The sequence below is a fragment of the Astyanax mexicanus genome, chromosome 10, assembly GCF_023375975.1.
Source record: "Astyanax mexicanus isolate ESR-SI-001 chromosome 10, AstMex3_surface, whole genome shotgun sequence".
NCBI classification, from domain to species: domain Eukaryota; kingdom Metazoa; phylum Chordata; class Actinopteri; order Characiformes; family Acestrorhamphidae; genus Astyanax; species Astyanax mexicanus.
In genome coordinates, this window is record NC_064417.1 from 34993887 (window position 1) to 35014908 (window position 21022).

At 37.7% G+C, this 21022-nt stretch overlaps 3 protein-coding genes across 6 annotated transcripts in view; 1 reads left to right on the top strand and 2 right to left on the bottom strand.

Annotated features, from left to right (window-relative positions):
• The window catches only part of met (MET proto-oncogene, receptor tyrosine kinase), a 58064-nt gene extending 47219 nt beyond the window's left edge, over window positions 1-10845 (top strand). For both annotated transcript variants that reach the window (XM_022684033.2, XM_049484170.1), the window contains 5 exons: window positions 154-335; window positions 526-635; window positions 851-1016; window positions 2663-2799; window positions 9155-10845. In XM_022684033.2, the coding sequence (XP_022539754.2) occupies window positions 154-335; window positions 526-635; window positions 851-1016; window positions 2663-2799; window positions 9155-9365 (806 nt within the window). In that variant the 3' untranslated portion in view covers window positions 9366-10845. The remainder of the gene's footprint in view (window positions 1-153; window positions 336-525; window positions 636-850; window positions 1017-2662; window positions 2800-9154) is intronic.
• Window positions 1-21022, bottom strand: part of parietopsin — a 416841-nt gene that overhangs the window by 324025 nt on the left and 71794 nt on the right. The window lies entirely within an intron of this gene.
• Window positions 5572-6728, bottom strand: LOC111195785 (uncharacterized). Its single transcript, XM_049484178.1, has 2 exons — window positions 6053-6728; window positions 5572-5912 (listed from the first exon to the last, which is right to left on the bottom strand). Exons 1-2 carry the CDS (start codon window positions 6726-6728, stop codon window positions 5608-5610), a joined length of 981 nt encoding a protein of 326 aa, XP_049340135.1. The 3' UTR covers window positions 5572-5607.

Below are 21022 nucleotides of genomic sequence, written 5' to 3' on the forward strand. Positions count from 1 at the left end.
TGGATTTTCTGGTCACCACCATCACTGCATCATGGAAACTTGTCACTTAAGAGACTTATTTGTTGCATGAAAAATAGAAATCTCACTGTGTAAAAATATGTTCATCTCTAGAACCATTGATCACACCTGATAAGTTGTGTTTTCTGACTTCAGGAATAACAGATATAGAGGAGGTTTCTCAGTTCCTAAAGGAGGGAATCATCATGAAGGACTTCAGCCACCCCAACGTTCTTTCCCTGCTGGGGATCTGTCTGCCCAGTGAAGGATCCCCTCTAGTGGTGCTGCCTTACATGAAGCACGGAGACCTTCGCAACTTCATCAGGGACGAAACACACGTACGTTCAGCCAGTATCCACACAGCCTATCCTGCGTCTGTCCTGTCCTGTCAAGATCAGTTCATGATTTCTTTTTCGACCCTGACCTGAAAAAGCTGCACAGAAGAACAGTGCTGATAGTCATTGTTTTTGAACTGTACTGTTTGTGTTGGTACCTTCACTCAGAGTGTTTGCTGTCATTTCCCAGCAGAACCCCACAGTGAAGGACCTCATGGGTTTCGGCCTGCAGGTGGCCAAAGGCATGGAGTATCTCGCCAGCAAGAAGTTTGTGCACAGAGACTTGGCTGCCAGAAACTGCATGTAAGATCTTCAGCAACAGTGTGGAAACACACACACACTCACTAACTCACTCACTCACATGTGTTTCTAGTTTCCCTCAGGGGTGTGTGTAAAGTCTTGCTTGTGTATTTAAAAGATAGTATCAATAAACGTATGTTTCAGATTTTAGTAGAATAATACTCCCACAACTGCCGTATGTTTATACCACACCACACTTTGTGTGTTCTCTTCTGCAGGCTGGATGAGAGCTACACAGTGAAAGTGGCGGATTTTGGCCTGGCCAGAGACGTGTATGATAAAGAATACTACAGCGTGCACAACAAGAGCGGAGTCAAGCTGCCTGTTAAATGGATGGCCTTAGAGAGTCTACAGACCCACAAATTCACCACCAAGTCTGATGTTGTGAGTGTCTCTTTCATATATTTGAATTTGTTTGTATATTCATATAGCATATTTTTTGCACTATAAGGCACACTTAAAATCCTTTCATTTTTCCAAAAATTGCCAGTTCACCTTATAATCCGGAGCACCTTATGTATGAATTTTACCAGTCAGGTTTTAAAAAGCAGTAAAGCCACTCCGCTGAGGTACAGCGTTTTACAGGAGTTTCAGTTTAGTTCTCCAGCAGTATTAGCATTAGCCGCTAAGCTTCTTTAGCCTGCATGTTTACTGTGTTTAAACAAGCTACATGGGACAAACCGCTAGCTAATATCGCCCTGGGTTACCGAAGCACTCAGGATTACTCAGTGTTGTGCTGTCAGGCGGTATAAGCCCTTAACTGCTAGTGGTTAGCCACTAATGCTAATGCTGATGTACCCAGCCTTGGTGAAAATCTGGATATCTAAGCTTACTCTACATAAAAAGCACTTCACTCACCCAAATAAACAGTTTTTTGGAGAGACATCTGTGTAGATTTACAACCAGCATTTGTTTGACTTTAAAAGAAAATGTATTACAGTTTTGTTTACTTGACTTAGCTTAGCTTTACGGTCTTTCCACGCAGTGAAATTAACGAATTAGAAGGAAAACATGGCAACAACACTGTTCCTTACTAGTGTCTCATAATACGCCTTATAATCCAGTGTGCCTTATGTATGAAAATGGAATAGAAAATAGACGTTTATTAATAGTGCGCCTTATAATCTGGTGCGCCTTATAGTGCAAAAAATACACTTTAGTCATGTCATAATTTAGCATTTTCTGTGCTCACTGTATGTCACTAGTGTGTATGTATGTAGTGTGTTCACTGCAGGGATGGGTAAAAGGTGGAGGTCAACTTTTATCTGTGCATAGCGCAACTTAACGTAATAAGATAAATTCATTCAAAAATATAATATGTGACCAATAACCCCTGATCACCACTTCCCTAAAATGAGCTGCTATTCAAGTGTCTTTGATAGGCTGAATCCTTTTCTGAACATCTTACAAAGTTATAAAGCATCTGCATTTACTCAGCCCAGCTATACCTCTCTATCATGCTGTTTATGTGTGTTCTAGGACGCAAGTTTTTGCAGCATGACAAATTTGACTGCTAAAGTTTGTTTGTAAAACAAAAAATAAATAAAAATGGTTTTCGTAAAGTATTCTTTTGGATAGAAACGTTATGCTTATATGGTATTGCTTATGAGTCACCATGTGGTAAAAGAGTTCAATAAGAGTGCAATAAAAGCTCAATAACAGTTTCAGTGTAGCCTGCTAGCTGAGATCTTTTAACCACACCTGATTTTCACTCATCAAACAAGAATTCTGAAGCCTATTGATTACAGTTTATCTAGCTTAACTATTCAAATAGAACATATTGTTGCCTATTCCAGTACATCACTTGGGTTGCTAACTTACACATGCACATACATGCCAATCACAGAAGCTACTGTGTGGCATGCTGTGACTCATGCTTTCTTGTGTAAGCTGTCCAGGTCTGACTTATAAATGGGTGCAGCTTCTCTACAACCAAAAATAATTGATGTGTATCAATCATTTAGATCAACCCCTTAAGGTTAGCTTTGCTTGGTTGCACCTCATTTCTGTCTCATGTCGTCTGCACACAGTGGTCATTTGGGGTGTTGCTGTGGGAACTCATGACACGAGGTGCCCCGCCCTACTCTGATGTCAATTCGTTTGACATCACAGTCTTTCTCCTGCAAGGCCGTAGACTTCTGCAGCCAGAGTTCTGCCCGGATGCCCTGTGAGTACAGACTTGCGTACACGCACACACTTACACACAAAGGTCACACACTCCAAAGGGAGGGAAGCGTGCCTCAGTGCTCTCATTAGCTTTGTACAAGAGCGTAAAAACAGAAAGCCTTTGTTAAACTCCATTAGATTCAGTGACCTGGCAGAGACTCATCAGAAGCCCCAGCCAACTCAGCTCCACATGACTGCTGAAGCTTAACTCTCCCTCCCTACAAGTCTGTTCTGTAATTTTAGTCAACCTCCTAATGTTAAAGTGAAAACAGATTTCTACAAAGTAATGTCACTTAAAAATGTGTAGTGTAAAAAAAAAAAGTGACAGCGGCCCAGGCAGTTAGCACTAGTATGGAGACTACTGTAGTGTGATGACTGTGTCTCAAGCCATTTTAGTATGGAGTCACCTGTCTGCAATGTCCAGTCACTGGTTAATCAGTATTTGGAACTGTCTACCACCCAACCTAAGAACTTGCAATAATTGGATTTCCAATAAAAAAGCTAACAAAAAGACCTTTTTATTCCACAAGGATCCGTTATAACTTAAATTTGTATTACTTTAAATTTTGTATACTTTAATCATCCTGCACCTATCAGTGACTACCTATCGATGCTATTGTTTTTGTTAATGTCATTATGTCATTATTATTATTCCCTCCCCTGTTTTTTTCTACTTCCTCATTTCCTTTATTCCTCTACTTCATTTACTTCATATTTTTTGTGTTAACTTAATTAATTTAAATACAATAGGAACCAAAGGTGTGTAGAACCCTATTGTTTTTACAACAATTTTTCTTCTTCTTCTTCTTCTTATTAATATTATTATTATTTTTCTCCTGAAAGAGCATATCTGCAGCCTAGACCGTAAGTTATAGAGACATGAAACTTGGTAGGTAGATGTGGGATCAATGCATCTCGGAAGACAACAAAATGGCATTGATTGGTCAATAGGTGGCGCTATAAACAAGGAAATTCATTTTGCACATTTTGCTCAATAACTCCAGAACCATAAGACGAAAATATTTTTTTTTGCTGTATTGGGTCAATACCTACAACATTGCACTGTCACTTTTTTTTCTAATTTGCATAATATGAAAAACATACTTTTGCAAAATAGTCTGCATGCTCTCATGAGTATTTTGATATCAAAAATTCCTAGGACTAGTTTGCAATAGATATATCCATCAACAAAAAGTTGAAATTTGTAAACAATATGGCCACCATATGCAAATTAGTCCTTCCGGATATATGCCCCATTCACTCCAACAGTTACATTTTGAACACTGTTTCCCAGCAACTGTGCAACCTAGAAACCTGAAACTTTGCATACAGAATCTATCATACACACTCTACAGGATGTTCAAAGGGCAACTTCATCAATCAAAATGGCTGAACCCCATCAGCCAATCAGCATTCAGCAGGCATTTTGGCAGGCTTTATGTTGCCCAATCAGGATGAAACTTGGGTGTTGTGTTCAGGTGGAGACATTGTAGTGACCTGCAAAGTGGTGAAACAATCCGGCCACTGGGGGTGCTGTTCCAAAAAAACTAGTATATGTCATTCATACTATAATATTTTGACATCGAATTGGTTTTGCCATATTAAGTACAGTGGCGCTAACAAATTTGTAAGTACAACTATGTTTAAAAAAATGCTTTGTTTATTCATAATTACATTACATTACATTTGTCCAAAGCGACTCACAGTAGTGAAGTACAAAATAATAGAAGTTTAAAGGTAAAACATCTTTAGATAGGGTCTAAAGGAGGTCAAATGTAAATAATAGGATAGAGGAGTGAAGGAGGGGAAGAAGGAAATGAGTTTGTTAGAGGTGTTAGGAGAGCAAGTGCTCTTTGAAGAGCTCTGTCTTCAGGAGTTTCTTAAAGATAGTGAGAGATTCTCCTTATCTGGTAGTGGAAGGTAGTTTGTTCCACCATTGGGGAACTCTGTATGAGAACAGTCTGGATTGCTTTGTGTGAATGTTTGGCAAAGCGAGGCGACCTTCATTGGAGGCCTTTTCCATGCCTTTTCCACGTTTCGAAAATAAAATAAAAATACTTTCACAATTCACAAAACTGCACAATCAAACTGCAAACTTCTTTATATATCCTGCGAAATGAATGACTGCAACCAAAACTTCATATAGCATTATAAAAATCAAATTTCTGCACCAAATAGCTTTAAACACTTAATTCAATTCATATTACCAGAATACTGCCTACGAACTGTAACAAACTGTTAAAATAATAATGAAAAGCTCTCTTATTTTATTCCTTATTATTTCTAATTTCTTATTATATGTATTAAATAACCTATATACATATTACCAATATAAATAACTTAACAGATTTGAATAGATAAAAAGAAAAAAATTGAAACTTACATACTACTCAGTATAGCTGTAAAGCTTACCGTGTGCAATATCTATCTCACTACATGTACTGTGATCCCCGTATCACCATTTGTGCAGTATGTTTAATGTGCAATATTTTCTCACCTTTTTTATCTACTATTTATTTGATATTTATTCACTGCTACTCTTTGTGCAATAATACTGGTCACACCCTACCATAATCATATCTCTATGCACTAGATGTTTATATTTTTTCCTTTACTATATATAATTTTTAAATTATCTTTATATATTTCCTGTAATTATTTTTGTAAATATAGATTTTTTATTATTTGTTTATATTCCCCCATTGTGGGATTAATAAAGAATTATCTTATCTTATCTTGTTAATACAAAAAGAAAGTGACATGACTCCAGAGCTGATATATATATATTTTTTAGCTTTTATTTGATGAGTTAATACCAATCATCTATCACTGTATCCCATGCAACCTGGGAAAGGCTCTCCCTTGGATCCTCGTACTTTTCATCCCTTGTGAAAAAGGGCTTCTTAGGCAGGATGGTGGAACGGACCAGGGGTTTTGCCCTTCGTCCCAGAAAGGATGATGGTATGTCTTTAGTAGGAGGATCCTCTTTGATGGTGGTTGGCACCTCAAGCTCCTCAAGCTGACTTTTTCCGTCACCGCTCACTTCTGGCTGGCTGTCCTCCACACTGTCCTGAAGGGGGAGATCCTCTGGACTTGACTGAGCACACTGTCCATCTTGAGAAGAAGAAAAAAGGTCATCAATTACTTTGAGCTCTGGAAGCTCTATAGCAGACACTGGTGTGTCTTCAGCCTGAGGATCCTCTATGATGGTGGATGGCTCCTCAAGCTGCTTTTTTACTGCTCACTGCTCTCACCTGACTGGCTATCTTCTACACTGTCCTGAAGGGGAAGCTCCTCTGGGCTTGAGACAGGTGCTCTAGTCTCAGACTGAGAACACTGTCCATCTTCAGAAGAGGAAGATAGGTCATCGACTACAATGAGCTCTGGAAGCTCTATAGCAGACACTAAAGTGTCTTCAGCCTGAGCATCCTCCATGATGGTGGATGGCTCGTCAAGCTGACTTTTCCCCTCACTGCTTTCACCTGGCTGGCTGTCTTCCACACTGTCCTGAAGGGGAAGCTCCTCTGGGCTTGAGACAGGTGCTCTAGTCTCAGACTGAGAACACTGTCCATCTTCAGAAGAGGAAGATAGGTCATCGACTACAATGAGCTCTGGAAGCTCTGTAGCAGACACTAAAGTGTCTTCAGCCTGAGCATCCTCTATGATGGTGGATGGCTCGTCAAGCTGACTCTTCCCCTCACTGCTTTCAGCTGGCTTGCTGTCATCCACACGGTCCTGAAGGGGGACAGGTGCTCTAGTCTCAGACCGAGCACATTGCTCTTCTCCACTACAGGAAGAAAGCACATCCTCCTTCGCCTCACTGTCCTGGCCGGTACCTCCAGTTTTCTTCCGTGAGCTATACCACCACCAGCAGCAGCCGGCGACGGCAAGCACACCTGGAACGATTAACGCTTTCAGCATCTGCACCATGTCTAGTTGTCTGTAGCTATGGGTAGCACTATTCTTACGAACTGCTCTCTCCAACACCGAACATCCAACAGACCAAAAACTCCAGCAAGCAGCTATTTATACCCGTCGGAATGCTGGTTCCTGACATCATCACCTTTAAAACACTCAGCCAATCAAAAAAAGCTGATGACATCATCACCTTTAGAACACTCACACTAACATTCTACAGCAGTGCAGCCTACGTACTCAGTAATACTGTGTCTAAACAATATAGTATAGACAAACCCAATCAATTCCCATGTAAGCCTTTTATACTAGTATACTATGTATACTATATATATATATATATATATATATATATATATATATATATATATATATATATATATAGCAACTAGAATATAAATATATTTTTCTTTAGCTATTTCACTATTTTTTTTGTTAAGTACATAAAACTCCACGTGTTCATTCATACTTTTAATGCCTTCAGTAAGAATCTACAATGTAAATAGTCATAAAAATAAAGAAAACGCATGGAAAAAGAGAATGTGTCCAAACTTTTGGTCTGTACTTTTTTTTTTTTTTTTTTTACCAAACAAGTTCTAATTCCTGATTGGAATGGCAACAATTAGTCATTGAAGTCTTTTTTTTTTTTTTTTGTCACGTGGCACATACACTCCTGGCCAAAAACAAAAAGTCTCCACCTGGATTAAACTAAGAAAATGATCTGGAGTTGCCACAAAACAAAGAAACACAGAAAGATTTCGCTAATCGCTAGTATTGTGAATTGTGGCAGAAGAATTGGACCACAATTGGCAAAATTATTCATTTGTATATATTAATAAATATATAAAAATAGCTCAAAAATGACTTAAAAATGATATATTATTTAGACCCAATAGAAGAGTAAAATCAAAAGAGGAAACAAAAAAAAAACGAAATAATACAAATAACTGGAATAATACAGGTTAATAGGCTATGTATTGTTATACTGTATTGTTTACTGTTATGTAATGTCGGGTAGTGTTGTGTTTGTTCATGGTTCTGGAGGAGTGATAGATCGTTGTACTGTGTGTTTGTTCATAGTTCTGGAGGAGTGATAGATCGCTACACTGTGTATTTGTTTCATGGTTCTGGAGGAGTGATAGATCGCTGCACTGTGTATTTGTTTCATGGTTCTGGAGAAAAGATAGATCGGGAAAAGATACAAAAAGTCACATAACATCCCCTTGAGTTTAGTTCCATCTATATTTGATTAATCTAAGTAATATGGCATGTGTTTAAATCTGCCTAGAATCTGCCATCTTCACAAAGAATACAAGAATAGTGAGGAAGGCCAACAAGACACCTACGACTACACTGAATGAGTTCCTTTATCGTCATGGCGATTTGTAGCCAGAAATACCGAATAACAAAAACTGGACCTTCCAGACAGCTATCTTTTATTGTACATTCACTTAAAATGCATCACAGCACTTCTGATCTTCATTTCTTTATTTTCTGCCTTAGCTTCTTTTAAATTAAGTCAATCACTTTAAAGGTGATGAACATTTTTATAGTCACTGTATCACACAAGAGAGTAGCGATTGAACTGAGAGGAACAGATGGAGTCAGAAACTCTTGTATATTAACACAATGTCCGATAAGCTCAGCACCTCCTCCTCTCTGGAGCTGCAGAATGATCTGACAGACCTTTATTCCATTCAGCCGGAATCCTCCTCCTCCTCTTTCAGCTCTGCTCAGAAGATTAGTGCATTGGAATGTTAGAATGTGTGGATCGTTTGTTCTGGAGATAAATTATTTGGCTGTGGAGAGAGTTTTGTATAGCTAAAACAGGCAACAGATTTAATTTGAGCTGTAATAGAAAAAGAGGTAATTTGTTGGCCTCTTGGCTTGTCCGTTTTCACTTAACTACTAGTCTTTATAAATACCTAGAATTAGAGTTCTGCAAGGCTTTTTGAATGAACTAGCAGGGCTGCTTTGGATTTACAACGAATCAGTCCTTCTACAATCTCTTCTCCCATATACAGCTCTAAAAAAAATAAGAGACCACGTAAAAGCGATGAGTTTATTTGCTTTCACCTAATTAAAAACCTCTGAAATATAATCAAGAGGACGATGGATGATCACAGCCATCAAACCAAACTGAACTGCTTGAATTTTTGCACCAGGAGTGGCATAAAATTATCCAAAAGCAGTGTGTAAGACTGGAATAGGAGAACATGCCAAGATGCATTAAAACTGTGATTACAAACCAGGGTTCTTCCACCAAATATTGATTTCTGAACTCTTAAAACTTTATGAATATGAACTTATTTTCATTGCATTATTTGAGGTCTGAAAGCTCTGCATCTTTTTTGTTATTTCAGCCATTTCTTGGGAGAATACTGCTCTGAGGTAGAATTAGAATTAGAATATAACTTTTTCCCTCTCTCTTTTCTTCTCAGCTACAACGTGATGATCGAGTGTTGGCACCCCAAACCTGAGCGACGGCCCACCTTCTCAGAGCTTGTCTCGCGCATTTCAGCCATTTTCTCCAGCTTCAGTGGAGAGCACTACATCCTCCTGAACACCACCTATGTCAACATCGACAAAATGACGCCCTACCCCTCTCTCATATCCTCTCAGAGCCAGCTGGACCGGGACTGCTGCACCTGAGAGACAGAGAGAGAGAGCGAAAGAGAGAGAGAGAAAGGGGCAAACAGGGCAGGACCCAAAACCAGTGCGAAAGAGAGCAAGGCTGTGTGTGTTTGCTAAAAAAAATCTGTTGCATAAGACTGACAGACACTGGACTGTGAACCAGGGACCATTTGCACTCTATGGAGCAAAAGCTGCCCAAGGCCACTGCGGAACACTGTAAAGGGAAGCTGATTGTCTTTATCACTGTAGATAGAGTACAGCCTTCTGAAGTTAGTCCTGTGGACGGAGCAGGGCTGCTGATATGAGCCTCTGAGTGCAGCAGTCCAGACCCAGGCGCTGACAGACATGGATTGGACTGGACTGATGACTGTAGGAGCTCTCACACAGCTCACACTGATAGGAGAGGAGAGCACAGACCAAAACCACTAAACCCACCAAACCCACTCCCACTGTGACATCACAAGGCTGTGAAAAGGGGCTAAAAGCCTTATTGTTTTAGAAACATACGTGAACCACTTCATTAGGGTGAGTGGTTCATGAAATCTTTCAAGGGCATTGACCAAATTTCTACTGACGTGGAGTCCAACAGATCAAGTTCAGAGTCAAAATGCTGATCCAGGATCAGGTTTTGCCTCTTATATCCTACTGTATTATTATCTCATTGAAGGAGATGGTCTTATTTTGTGACAAATAAGAAAAAAGAAAAAGATCTCTTGCTTCGTTCTTCTCCCTTCTTCCACTGTGGTGGTTTGTGCTGCTGAGTGTTTGTTTTGTTACTGGTTTAATCTGTGAGGATAAACAGTGCTCTGGGACGCTGTGCCACCAACTCTAGTGTCAGACCGACCCAGGATACTGTCTGCAGAACACTGGATGATGTGTTACACGTGACGATGATTCTACGAATGTTCTTCCAACCACTATATCTTTTTATGTTCCATTTGATTTGATGTGTCTGGATTTTTATATGTGCTCTCTTTCAGCTGATTTATGCATCAATTGAACGGTCAGTGGCTTGGATAGAGTTGAAAGAGTTTCTGAAGTATTGCATTATGTGCTTTTGTTTGTATAAAGTCATCACTAAATGGCATTTTGAAGTCAATCCGTTTTGCATATTCGCAAGGTAGCAGAGATGACAATGAATGTGAGTTGGCTTGTATGTGAAAGATCAACTGAGGGATTGTAAATAATGTTTCTCTAGTCCGATCCTGCTGTATATATATATCTATATATATATATCTATATATAGTCTGGTTTCTGGTACCATTCAAATACATGTGTTACAAAAGCAACAATGGTCTTGTTTAAATACCCACTCTGGCACTGTTTATTCCTGTCTAGAAGGACAGACAACAACAGAATACTCTTCTGAGGTCACCTGTAATTAACATGGTACAAATAATACTTCTGTTTTTCTTGTAACCGGGTTAAATAAAGCTCTGTCATCAGGTTGTCTGTGCAGAATAAATGGAAATAGAAAATTAAACAAGTTTTTTAGGAACCTTTTTGAAGTGAGAGGAGAATTTTTAACAAATATTTTCAGCGTTCCATAGCATTTCTCTCTTACTGACTGTCTGGAAACTTGACCATGACCTTTTGTTTACCCTTAGTGCTCTTGACATTTGACCCATTGTTGTCTAGACAGGCTCTTCCATTTCCCTCATGATGAAAAGTGTCCCCACCCCCAACAGGAAAAGCTAAACCTATTAAACCACTCCACACACTGGAAATGCTATGTATCACAGCACTGTTGTAATAGTGCTTACGCAAATTTGAGTCTGAAATTTTATGATAACAGTTCAGTGTTTTTAACTACAAACAACGTATTTAACCTAAGAAACTGAGTTCAAACTAAAGCTCTTCTTTCTCTTCTTCTTTTTTTTTCTTACTGACGGTAAATTCAACCTGTTTACTCATCTGTACCCAGTTTCCCCCACTAATGAAAGAAATTACTCAACACTAATTCATAAAGAGAAAATTGGCTTGTGGAACACGTCATGAGGCATGAACCATCCAGCTAAATAAATCAACCACAACCAATGGCCTCACGCCAATAATATATCACTTCTTGTGGTGAATGAGACAGGAGTGACTCTGTAGTGACCTACAGTAATTTAAGATAAAGGACAATGTTTCTTTTTTTTGGCATTTTAATTTGGATGGAACGCCAGGGTTATGCCACGTTTTATAAGAAAGCAGATGTAGAAACTTGATTTTCACTGTTCTCTTAAAAATAAAGCCCAACAAACTGCAACAATGATCAAGGTTTTTAATAATATAGAGCCAAATTTCTAAAGACTGAGCAAATGGAGCTTTTAAGTTAATGCTTTTAAGCTTTAAAAAAAATCTATGCTGAACAAACACAACAGGTCAGTTTCCCAGAGAGGGATTTAGTCTAACATCACACTATACAACATTTTAAATGGAGATTTTCTATTAAAATTAAAATATATTCTATCTGTATGGTTTCCATAAGTTAAGGAGATAACCTGATATTACATGTGTAAAAAAAAAAATTGTTTTCTTATGTGATGTGTGCCTTGTGTTTTGTTGTACAGTGACCTACACTTGGGTTAACTATATAATACAGATGAGCCTTATAAACTGGCACTTTAATCTTGTAAAATACATTCAGGGAATATACAGCTCTGAAAAAAAAATTAAGAGACCACTTCAGTTTCGAAATCAGTTTCTCTGATTTAGCTTTGTATAGGTATATGTTTGAGTAAAATGAGCATTGTTTTATTCCATACACTACGGAAAACATTTCTCCTAAATTCCCCCCAAAATATTATGATTTAGAGCATTTATTTGCAGAAAGGATAATAAAAAAGATGCAGAGCTTTCAGACCTCAAATAATGTAAAAAAAAAAAAAAACATTATCATATTCATAAAGTTTTAAGAATTCAGAAATCAATATTTGATGGAATAACCCTGGTTTTTAATCACAGTTTTTATGCCTCTTGGCATGTTCTCCTCCACCAGTCTTACACACTGCTTTTGGATAACTTCAGTTCAGCTTGGTTTGATGGCTTGTGATTATCCATCTTCCTCTTGATTATATTCCAGAGGTTTTCAGTTTGGTAAAATCAATGGAACTTATAATTTTTAAGTATTCTTATATTTTTTTTCTAGAGCTGTATTCTTTACCTTGAGTTGCTGTACAGAGTCCTTCCATTAATACTTTGGCCTGATTTTAATTAAGCTAAATGAGCATTCAATGCATCAGTTTTACATTCAGTGATGCACATTAAGTTAAGTTAAGTGCTGATAGCGCCCCCTTGTGGAGCGCTGTTTACAGCTGCTAAACATGAGGGTGAGTAAGAGTTCAAGCCAGGTCTATGGTGCTTCTAGTGTTGCTATATTAATAGTTATATTGATTTTAGACACCAACTTACTCGTAACACTTACACATAATGATATACATTATTATGTTTATTTTATTGTCGTTGCTGACCACTACTCAACAAAACTGAACCGCATGTAAATTTAAGTCTCTGAAGAAAATAGTTTGTAAAAAAACTTGAACTTTGAAGCAAACGTGTGTGAGGTGGAGGAGGAGAATGAAGGTCATCGGGAGATGTAGCTGTTGAATGAAGACTCTGAGGAAGAAGATTAGTCTTCAGAAGTTACTAAAGGATCATATTCTGATACTGTAGCTCTGCTGGAAAACACCAAGACAAAGGCATGTTCTCTGTACAGTCATCGACACTCTCTATAGTTATTTCTTGACTTCAGCTCATGCTCAAGGTTCTGTTTTTCAATTTAAATTCAATTTAAAGTCTGACATTACTCTGAATTCAACACATTCTTAGACAGTTTGGACTCACAATGCAGTGCTCAAAGTAGTGTTGAATAATCCACTAGGTGGCAATGCAGTTATTTTCACCTCTCTGAAGAATATCTTTAATCTTTTGACACAAACCACACAATCGATGATGTGTGTGGCATGAGGCCAGCGACTGTCCTGTGGATTTATCCGGTTGGCTCATGTGTTCCTCAAGCCTGTGGCCGATCTGCTCTTTATGAATTGGTGCTGAGTAATGTAGGGGAGGTGGGGGCTGTGATTTCCTTCACTTGTGGGGGCAGGTTTGAGGTAAGGATGAGTGAACAGGTTCATACAGTGAATTACGTTCCAGCAGTACCTACTCAACAAAGAAAACACAGAGGCTTTGTGGAGGCTTTGTTTAAAGAGACACACACTTTGTTTTAAATTATTACATAATGTTTGCTCACAGAGAAACATACTGATAAAATATTCTTATCAGCAAAAAAGCCCCTAAGATGAAAACATGTAAAAATATATATATTTATATATATGTGGCCACGCCTTATTAAGGTGTGGGAGCGAGATCCTAAGAGGTAGGAACGGAATTCTTATGCATGGAAACAAGATAGTTAAGGAGTTGAAACAAGATAATTACGCCGTGGCCATGACTTATTAAGGTGTGGAAACAAGTTCATTAAATCCTAGCCATTAAGGTCCTTTTGTTTCACAGCCAACAAAGCAAGCATCTCACAGGGGTTGTGCACAATAGGACTGCCTGAGAAAGGTAAACAGGTCTACATACTGTCTGTGTCTGAGCCAATCAGCTTTTAGTATGAGAATTCAGTGTCTTTTACTTAGAATTATACCATACCTCACTGCAAAAGATTCCAAAATATCACCATAATTCATTCCAAGATAAAAATTAAAATAAACCAATTTACTCTCCATTTTCTTACTAAAGATTATCTTTGGATTAAAAAAGATTTGATGTAATATTCAGTTTCTTCATGAGCATTAATTTACAGAAAAGCAAGCTTTATTATTTTCCAGCTAGATTTAATTTATTAATTCCCATGCCCTAATAAGTCTTGTCCATGCCTTAATGATCTCATTCCTACGCCTTAATTATCTCGTTCCTACGCCTTAGGACCTTATTCCCACGGCTTAGGATCTCATTTCCATGCCTTAATAAGGTGTGGTCACGCATTATTTATCTTTCTTTTACATGATGGAATTGTGAAAGAGTGATTCAGGGAGCATGAGATCATCATTTTTACACATGGATTGTTCACCACAGAGTCCAGACCTCAACCTCATTGAGAATCTTTGGGATGTGCTGGAGAAGACTTTGTGCAGTGGTCAGACTCTACCTTCATCAATGCTGCAAGATCTTGGTGAAAAATGAATGCAACACTGGATTGAAATAAATCTTGTGACATTGGAAAAACTTATTGAAACAATTCCACAGTGAATGTGTGCCGCAATTAAAGCTAAAGGCGGTCCAACGAAATATTAGAGTTTTTTTTTTGTTTTTTTTTTACCAGGCAGTGTAGAAAAAATCTTACAAACTTTCAAGCACAACTGCAAGTGTATGTATGTATGAAAGGAGAGGTATAATACAGAGGTACATTCACTCTTCCTGTCAGGGGATGGAAAAATGAAAGGACCTTTTCAACACGAGGGAAATGGAAAAGCCTGTCTAGACAACATTAGGTCAAGTGCTTCAAGGGTAAACTAAAGGTCATGGTCAACGTTTTCATACGGCCAGTGAAAGAGACTGAGACTCCCTTTCACCATTCAGAGACCAAGGAAGTGCTTATCTACACGGCAGAGACAACCTGATGATGGAGCTTTATTCAACAAACACTACCAAAGTGACCACAAAGAGCTATTAATACTTTATTATTTATTGGTATAGTCAGGAGCACTGATAAGGGAAAGTAAACTGGTGCTTTTGAAAGTAAGATGAATGCATTAGTTTGTTTGAACTAGGCAGTTTCAATAATAATGTCTATCTATCTATCTATCTATCCATTTATCATTTAGTTTTGGGAACCTGTTCATGTATCGTTTCTTCAAAAATGAAAGGTATTAAAGAGTATACACTGCTTTGGTCAACTGTAGAAACTGTGTCTACTGTTATGGGAGGACTTTTTACTACTTGAGACTTGAGACTTGCTGTTGGGATTGGACTGTATACAGCTGCATGAGTTTAATTAGATCAGAAGATCATAGTGATCAGGATTAGGTGCCTCTTTCACAATTGCCAAATCATGCCAGGAGTACAGTTCCACTGCTCTACCGCTCATTGCTGGTATCTGGAATTAGGCATTAGGCATGGTCTCAAGATGTCTGTGTCCATATTTTCAAAAGAGTCCTATTTTATTGACAATATGTCTTTACATACAGTATGTACAGATATTTTGTGTACATACCCTTATAATTTATTACTTTAGCTACTTTATGTTGTACCAATTTATTAACCGATATGTGTAAATGCACACAAAATAACTTATATAGTGCCTGTAGAAAAGCTTAAAATTATGCAGACTACTTAGAACTGAATTTGAGGATGAAATGTTTAACATAAATAACTTTGCTTTGCCTTGCTTAAGCACATGAAATAACGGGCAGCACACCCACAACAATTTCAGGTAATAATATTTTGTGCAGGAAAGTTAAGAGCCATTTCTGAACTCTTAACATGTCTGGTTTTATTTATCACCACTGATAACAATTCGGAGTAAGCGAACAAAGTATAAGGGACTGTCAAAACATAGGATGTCTTCCATCAAGGTCGACTGTAAATGCTTCGCAGTCCAGTCTGTCCACCAGGTATCAAAGCGCCTGGGTTTGGCAGGGCTGCAGATGCACAGAGCCATCAGGAGCATCACAGATTCTGCAGAAAAGCCATCCAGATGGTTGTGGATCCAGTGGGAAGATCTGTGGAAAACAACTGCTACTTGGGCTCACCTGAGGACCCCATGTTTCATCACTGATGATGTGCACAAGTTGTATCAGTAAAATGTATTTAAGAATCTGACTATCAGTCCACTTGTCTAGAATGGATAATTTCATACCAACATACTCTGAATTATTTTAAAATTTTAATACTTTTAATACAGAAACCCTTTAACCAACTAAATGAAAACTGATTTTATAAACACATCACATTAACACAGGTGTACATGTAAGTGAAAATCCCTCTTACTGAAAAAATAAAAAATATAAACATTTTTAACTTACACTATACAAAGTTAATGCACAGTTTAAAAGTAATGGTTTATTACAAATTATATGAACAATGGATAAGATGTGAATTTCAAATGTGTTATCAGGTAAGTGGGTATAAATTTTAGTGGGTAAAGAGTTTGATTGGGGTAGACGATATGATCTTGTGTAGTGAGACAGATAAGATGAGTTTTGTTAGTTGAATACACTTTGTTAATGACTGTTCAGCAGTGTGATGGCCTGAGGATATAAGCTGTTTCAGAACCTGCTGATCAGCCATTATTATGTGAATACAAAGGTTATGTAATTATGAATTAAGGGGTCTTAAATGTGGGCCCACATATAAACTCTAAGTGCTTTATTGGGCTAAAAAACACAAGATAGCCTCATCTTCCCAGTAAGGGTGGGTTGTTGGTTCAGTGGGTTTTGTATGTCAGGGTGTGCTGTGTGAGTCCAGCAGGGCCAGTCTACATCTGTCATCACCTGGGTCCATCCTGCTGCAGACAGAAGCTCATATCAGCAACCCTGCTCCATCCACAGGACGCACTTCAGAAGACTGTACCCAACTGAGGAAAAGGCTTCAGCAGTCATGTGGAGCTGAGTTGGCTGGGGCTTCTGATGAGTCTCTGCCAGGTCACTGAATCTAACGGAGTTTAACAAAGGCTCTCTGTTTTTACGCTCTTGTACAAAGCTAATGAGAGCACTGAACCATGCTTCCCTCCCACTGGAGTGTGTGGCTTTTGTGTTTAAATGTGTGTATGTGTACTGGCCGGGCACCTGGGCAAGAGTCTGGGAGCTGGCTGTGATGACGAAAAAGGAGTTGGTATATCAGTGTAGGGCAGTGCACCTTGGGTTTTGATTTCCCACAGCAACACCTCATATGACCACTGTGTGCAGGAAAAAGCATACAACCAATCACAGAACTAGAACAAAAAAGAAAAGAACCAATCAAAATGAAAAAATGCTTTGAGCCAGACCTGTAGAATCAAGGAATCATTTAAATAGAACCTGTCTGACAACATGAAGCAGCTAAAGGATCACATTATTCCCCAATCTGAATATATTCAATAATGAAAATTATGAGAAAACAAAGTCATTGATTATCTTTCAGCCTGAAAAAGTTACAAAGTAAATTCTAAAGCTTTGGGACTTCAGCGAACCACAGTGAGACCTATTGTTTACAAATGGAGATAACATGAAACAGTGGTGAACCTTTCCAGGAGTGACCGGCCTACCAAAATGATTCCAAAAGTGCATGGATAACTCATCCTAGAGGTCACAAAAGAACCTCAAGCTAAATCTAAAAACCTGCAGGCCTGACTCGCCTCACCTTCCTCATTTATGGTCAGTGTAATTGATTCAATATTAAGAAAGAGACTGAGTTACATTTGCTAACCCACATCTTGATGATCCCCAGGTCTTTGGGAAAAAGTTCTGTGGACTGACGAGACATAAGTGGAACTTTTTGAAAAGTGTGTGTCCTGTTACATCTGGCCTAAAACCAACACATACTTTCAGAAAAAGAACATCATACTGAAAGTCAAACATGGTGGTGGTAGTGTGATGGTCTGGGCCAGTTTTGCTGCTTCAGGACCTGGAAACTTACTGTAATTGATGGAACCATGAATTCTGCTCTCTATTAGAAATGTCTGAAGGATAATGTCCATATATTAGTTTGTGACCTAAAGCTCAGGTGTACTTGGGCTCTGCAGCAGGACAATGATCCAAAGCATACAAACAAGTCCACCTCTAAACAGCTACAAAAAAATAAATATTATATATATAATATTAATAATAATATAATAATATATAATAATAATTTTGGAGTGGCCTAGTCAAAGCTGCTGTGGAATGATCTTAAAAATTCTGATCGGTAAAGCTTGATTGCACAACCAAGTTATTGGGTTTAGGCTGCAAATACTTTTTTCACACAGTTCCACCTTTCTTTGGAATTTATTTGTATTCTCTTAATCAATAAAAATATCATTTAAAAACAGTTTTTTCATATTTACAAAGGTTCTAAGTGTCTGATTTTAAAATGTGTTAATAATCTAAAAATGTAAGTATGATAAAAATGCAAAAACAAAATTCATCTGTAGCGGGCAAATACTTTTTTACATTTTATATCTTATTAGATAAGAATTCACTACTTTGGCTCAGTTGTTTTATGTTATGTCATGCATTTTACAACAACATATCCTGCATCTATATCAATGATACATTCACTTACAGCACATAGTCCACCCTAACCACAAAATAACAGAAAATTCCTTTAAAACACTACATAGCATCTCTTGCTTGCACACACACACACACACACAGATCAATATGTCACCCCTGAGAGCAGCTGTTTCAGAGATGAGAGTTAATCTAGTGTGACATGAGGCGGCCATTACTGCACGCTCTCTGGGTCTCTCTGGTCCTGTCCCTTACCCCCGTCTCCTCTTTAATCTATTTTGTAGAGCTTTCACATTTAGGAAAGATTAAACAGCTGTTTAGTCTCTCAGTGGGAGCTGAAAACACCAGAAACAACAGACACACAAAGACAAGGACAATTAATTACACACATCTTAATAGGTGTAGCCCTGCACCTCACATAGCAGGTTAATAAAAACATGTTAAACATGTTCAACAGTGAATAAATTCAAAGTCAGAATAGAAGCCAACTGTGTTGTAAAGGGATTTGGCTTAAGATCAGGCTCTGTACTGCTGAAATGGAGCGCAACAGTGAAAACAAATGGTAGTAATATGAGTGAAGAGAAACACACAGATCAGGCCATAAATCTAAAGTCTTCACTGTGACACGTTACCTGATTAGAGGCAACTCTAATACGATATGGCTACTAGACGGCTCATTCATCATCATTATTATCATCTCCATGCTGACACGCTTCTATTAAAACATTCCTCTAATATATTAGCATGACACGTCATAGTTCAGTGAAAAGAACATGCAGTAAAACAAACAGTAATTAAAGCATGAAGACTGTATTTTGATTTTTAATTCATTTTAATCCCTTCTGTTACTTTTGCTTTGTAGATGAAAAATTATGATTAACTAGTTGACATGTATGTTGTAGGCTATAATAGCAAGCATCATTTTCTGAGCTGCAAATTTTGCCTTGGCTGTACAGCTCTGGAAATAATAAGAAACCTCTTAAAAATGAATGGAATTTCTAGAATATAATCAAGAGGAAGATCACAAGCCATTAAACCAAGCTGGACTGCTTGGATTTTTGCACGAGGAGTGCAGGCATATTATTTTTTTAAAGTTATTTAAAAGCAGTGTGTAAGACTCATGGAGGAGAACATGCCATGCCAAGATGTATAAAAACTGTGATTAAAAACTAGGGTTATTCCACCAAAAATGTATGGATATGAACTTGTTTTCTTTGCATTATTTGAGGTCTGAAATATCTGTATCTTTCTTGTTATTTCAGCCATTTTCAGGCATAGAATAAAACAAAATGTTCATTTTATTCTAACATATACCTATAAATTAGAAAATCTAAAAAAACTGATTCAGAAACTGAAGTCGTCTCTTAATTTTTCTCCAGAGCTGTATATAGCACTGTTCACTCTATGGCATTTTCTGTCTCCATTTAATCTTCTATGAGTATTTCATATCTATATTTGACTTAAATGCAAATCTCTTTTATTCTTCTGACCACAATAATTCAAAGTAGAACTGCTGTTTAGAACTGCAGAGAAGTGGAACTGTGTTTCCTGGAATAAAACTTTCACTGGACAGTAGAGACAGTTACTTCAACATAAGCAGGATACACTCTCTTTTAAAACCTGTGATTTTGAAAAAAGTTAGACATAAATAATCAGGTGTCCCTATACTTTGTTCATCTAGAGAAACCGTGGAAAACTCTAAACCTCTAAATCTCCAACAGTCAGCTCAATTATTTTTGTTTTGTGTAAAAAAGTGTAAAAGCAAAGATAGAAATATTAGAAATATTATATGTAATTACATTTATAATTACATGGAATTGCATTTAAATTTTTATTTACATTCTAAGTCAGCAGTTTATAGTCAATATATTAAGGCCTGTGTTGTTTTTGGATGTCCGGTTCTGGCAGAGTCTAATGAAACTCTCGTTGATGCAGAAATGGTCAGGGGTTTATTTCATTGAGCTTTTCAGAGTCTGAACAATGAAGAATCCCCAAGGCTTCCCTAGTGCAAATGACTGCAGTGTGAACAGCAAAACAATGTAGTGTGTAATAATGTTTTCAAGGCCTTCTTTCTCCTCACTCTACAACCTCACTGACCTCTCTGATGATGATATGAAAGTGTTATACTCTGGAATTGTACACAGGTCCATGATCAAGTGAGAATCTTTAGTGTGCTGTGTTCATCACCTGCCTGCAAAAACAGAATTATAATAATTATTAATAAGCCATGCATTGAGCTTGCGTGCATACACACACATGCACACAATCAAACAACACTATCTATACTTTAATTATCTGACTCTTTTTAAAATGTAAGCTTGCTGCAAAAATAAGGTGAAAATAAATCATAGGATTTCATTGCCAGCATGAGCAGATGCCCTGAAACATCTATAATGAGTTTTGAATAGCTTTGAATAGCTTTAAATTTAGACCAGATAATGGAGAACACAGCTAAGGGAGGGAGTTTTGACAAAAGAATATGATTTTTTTATTTAAGCA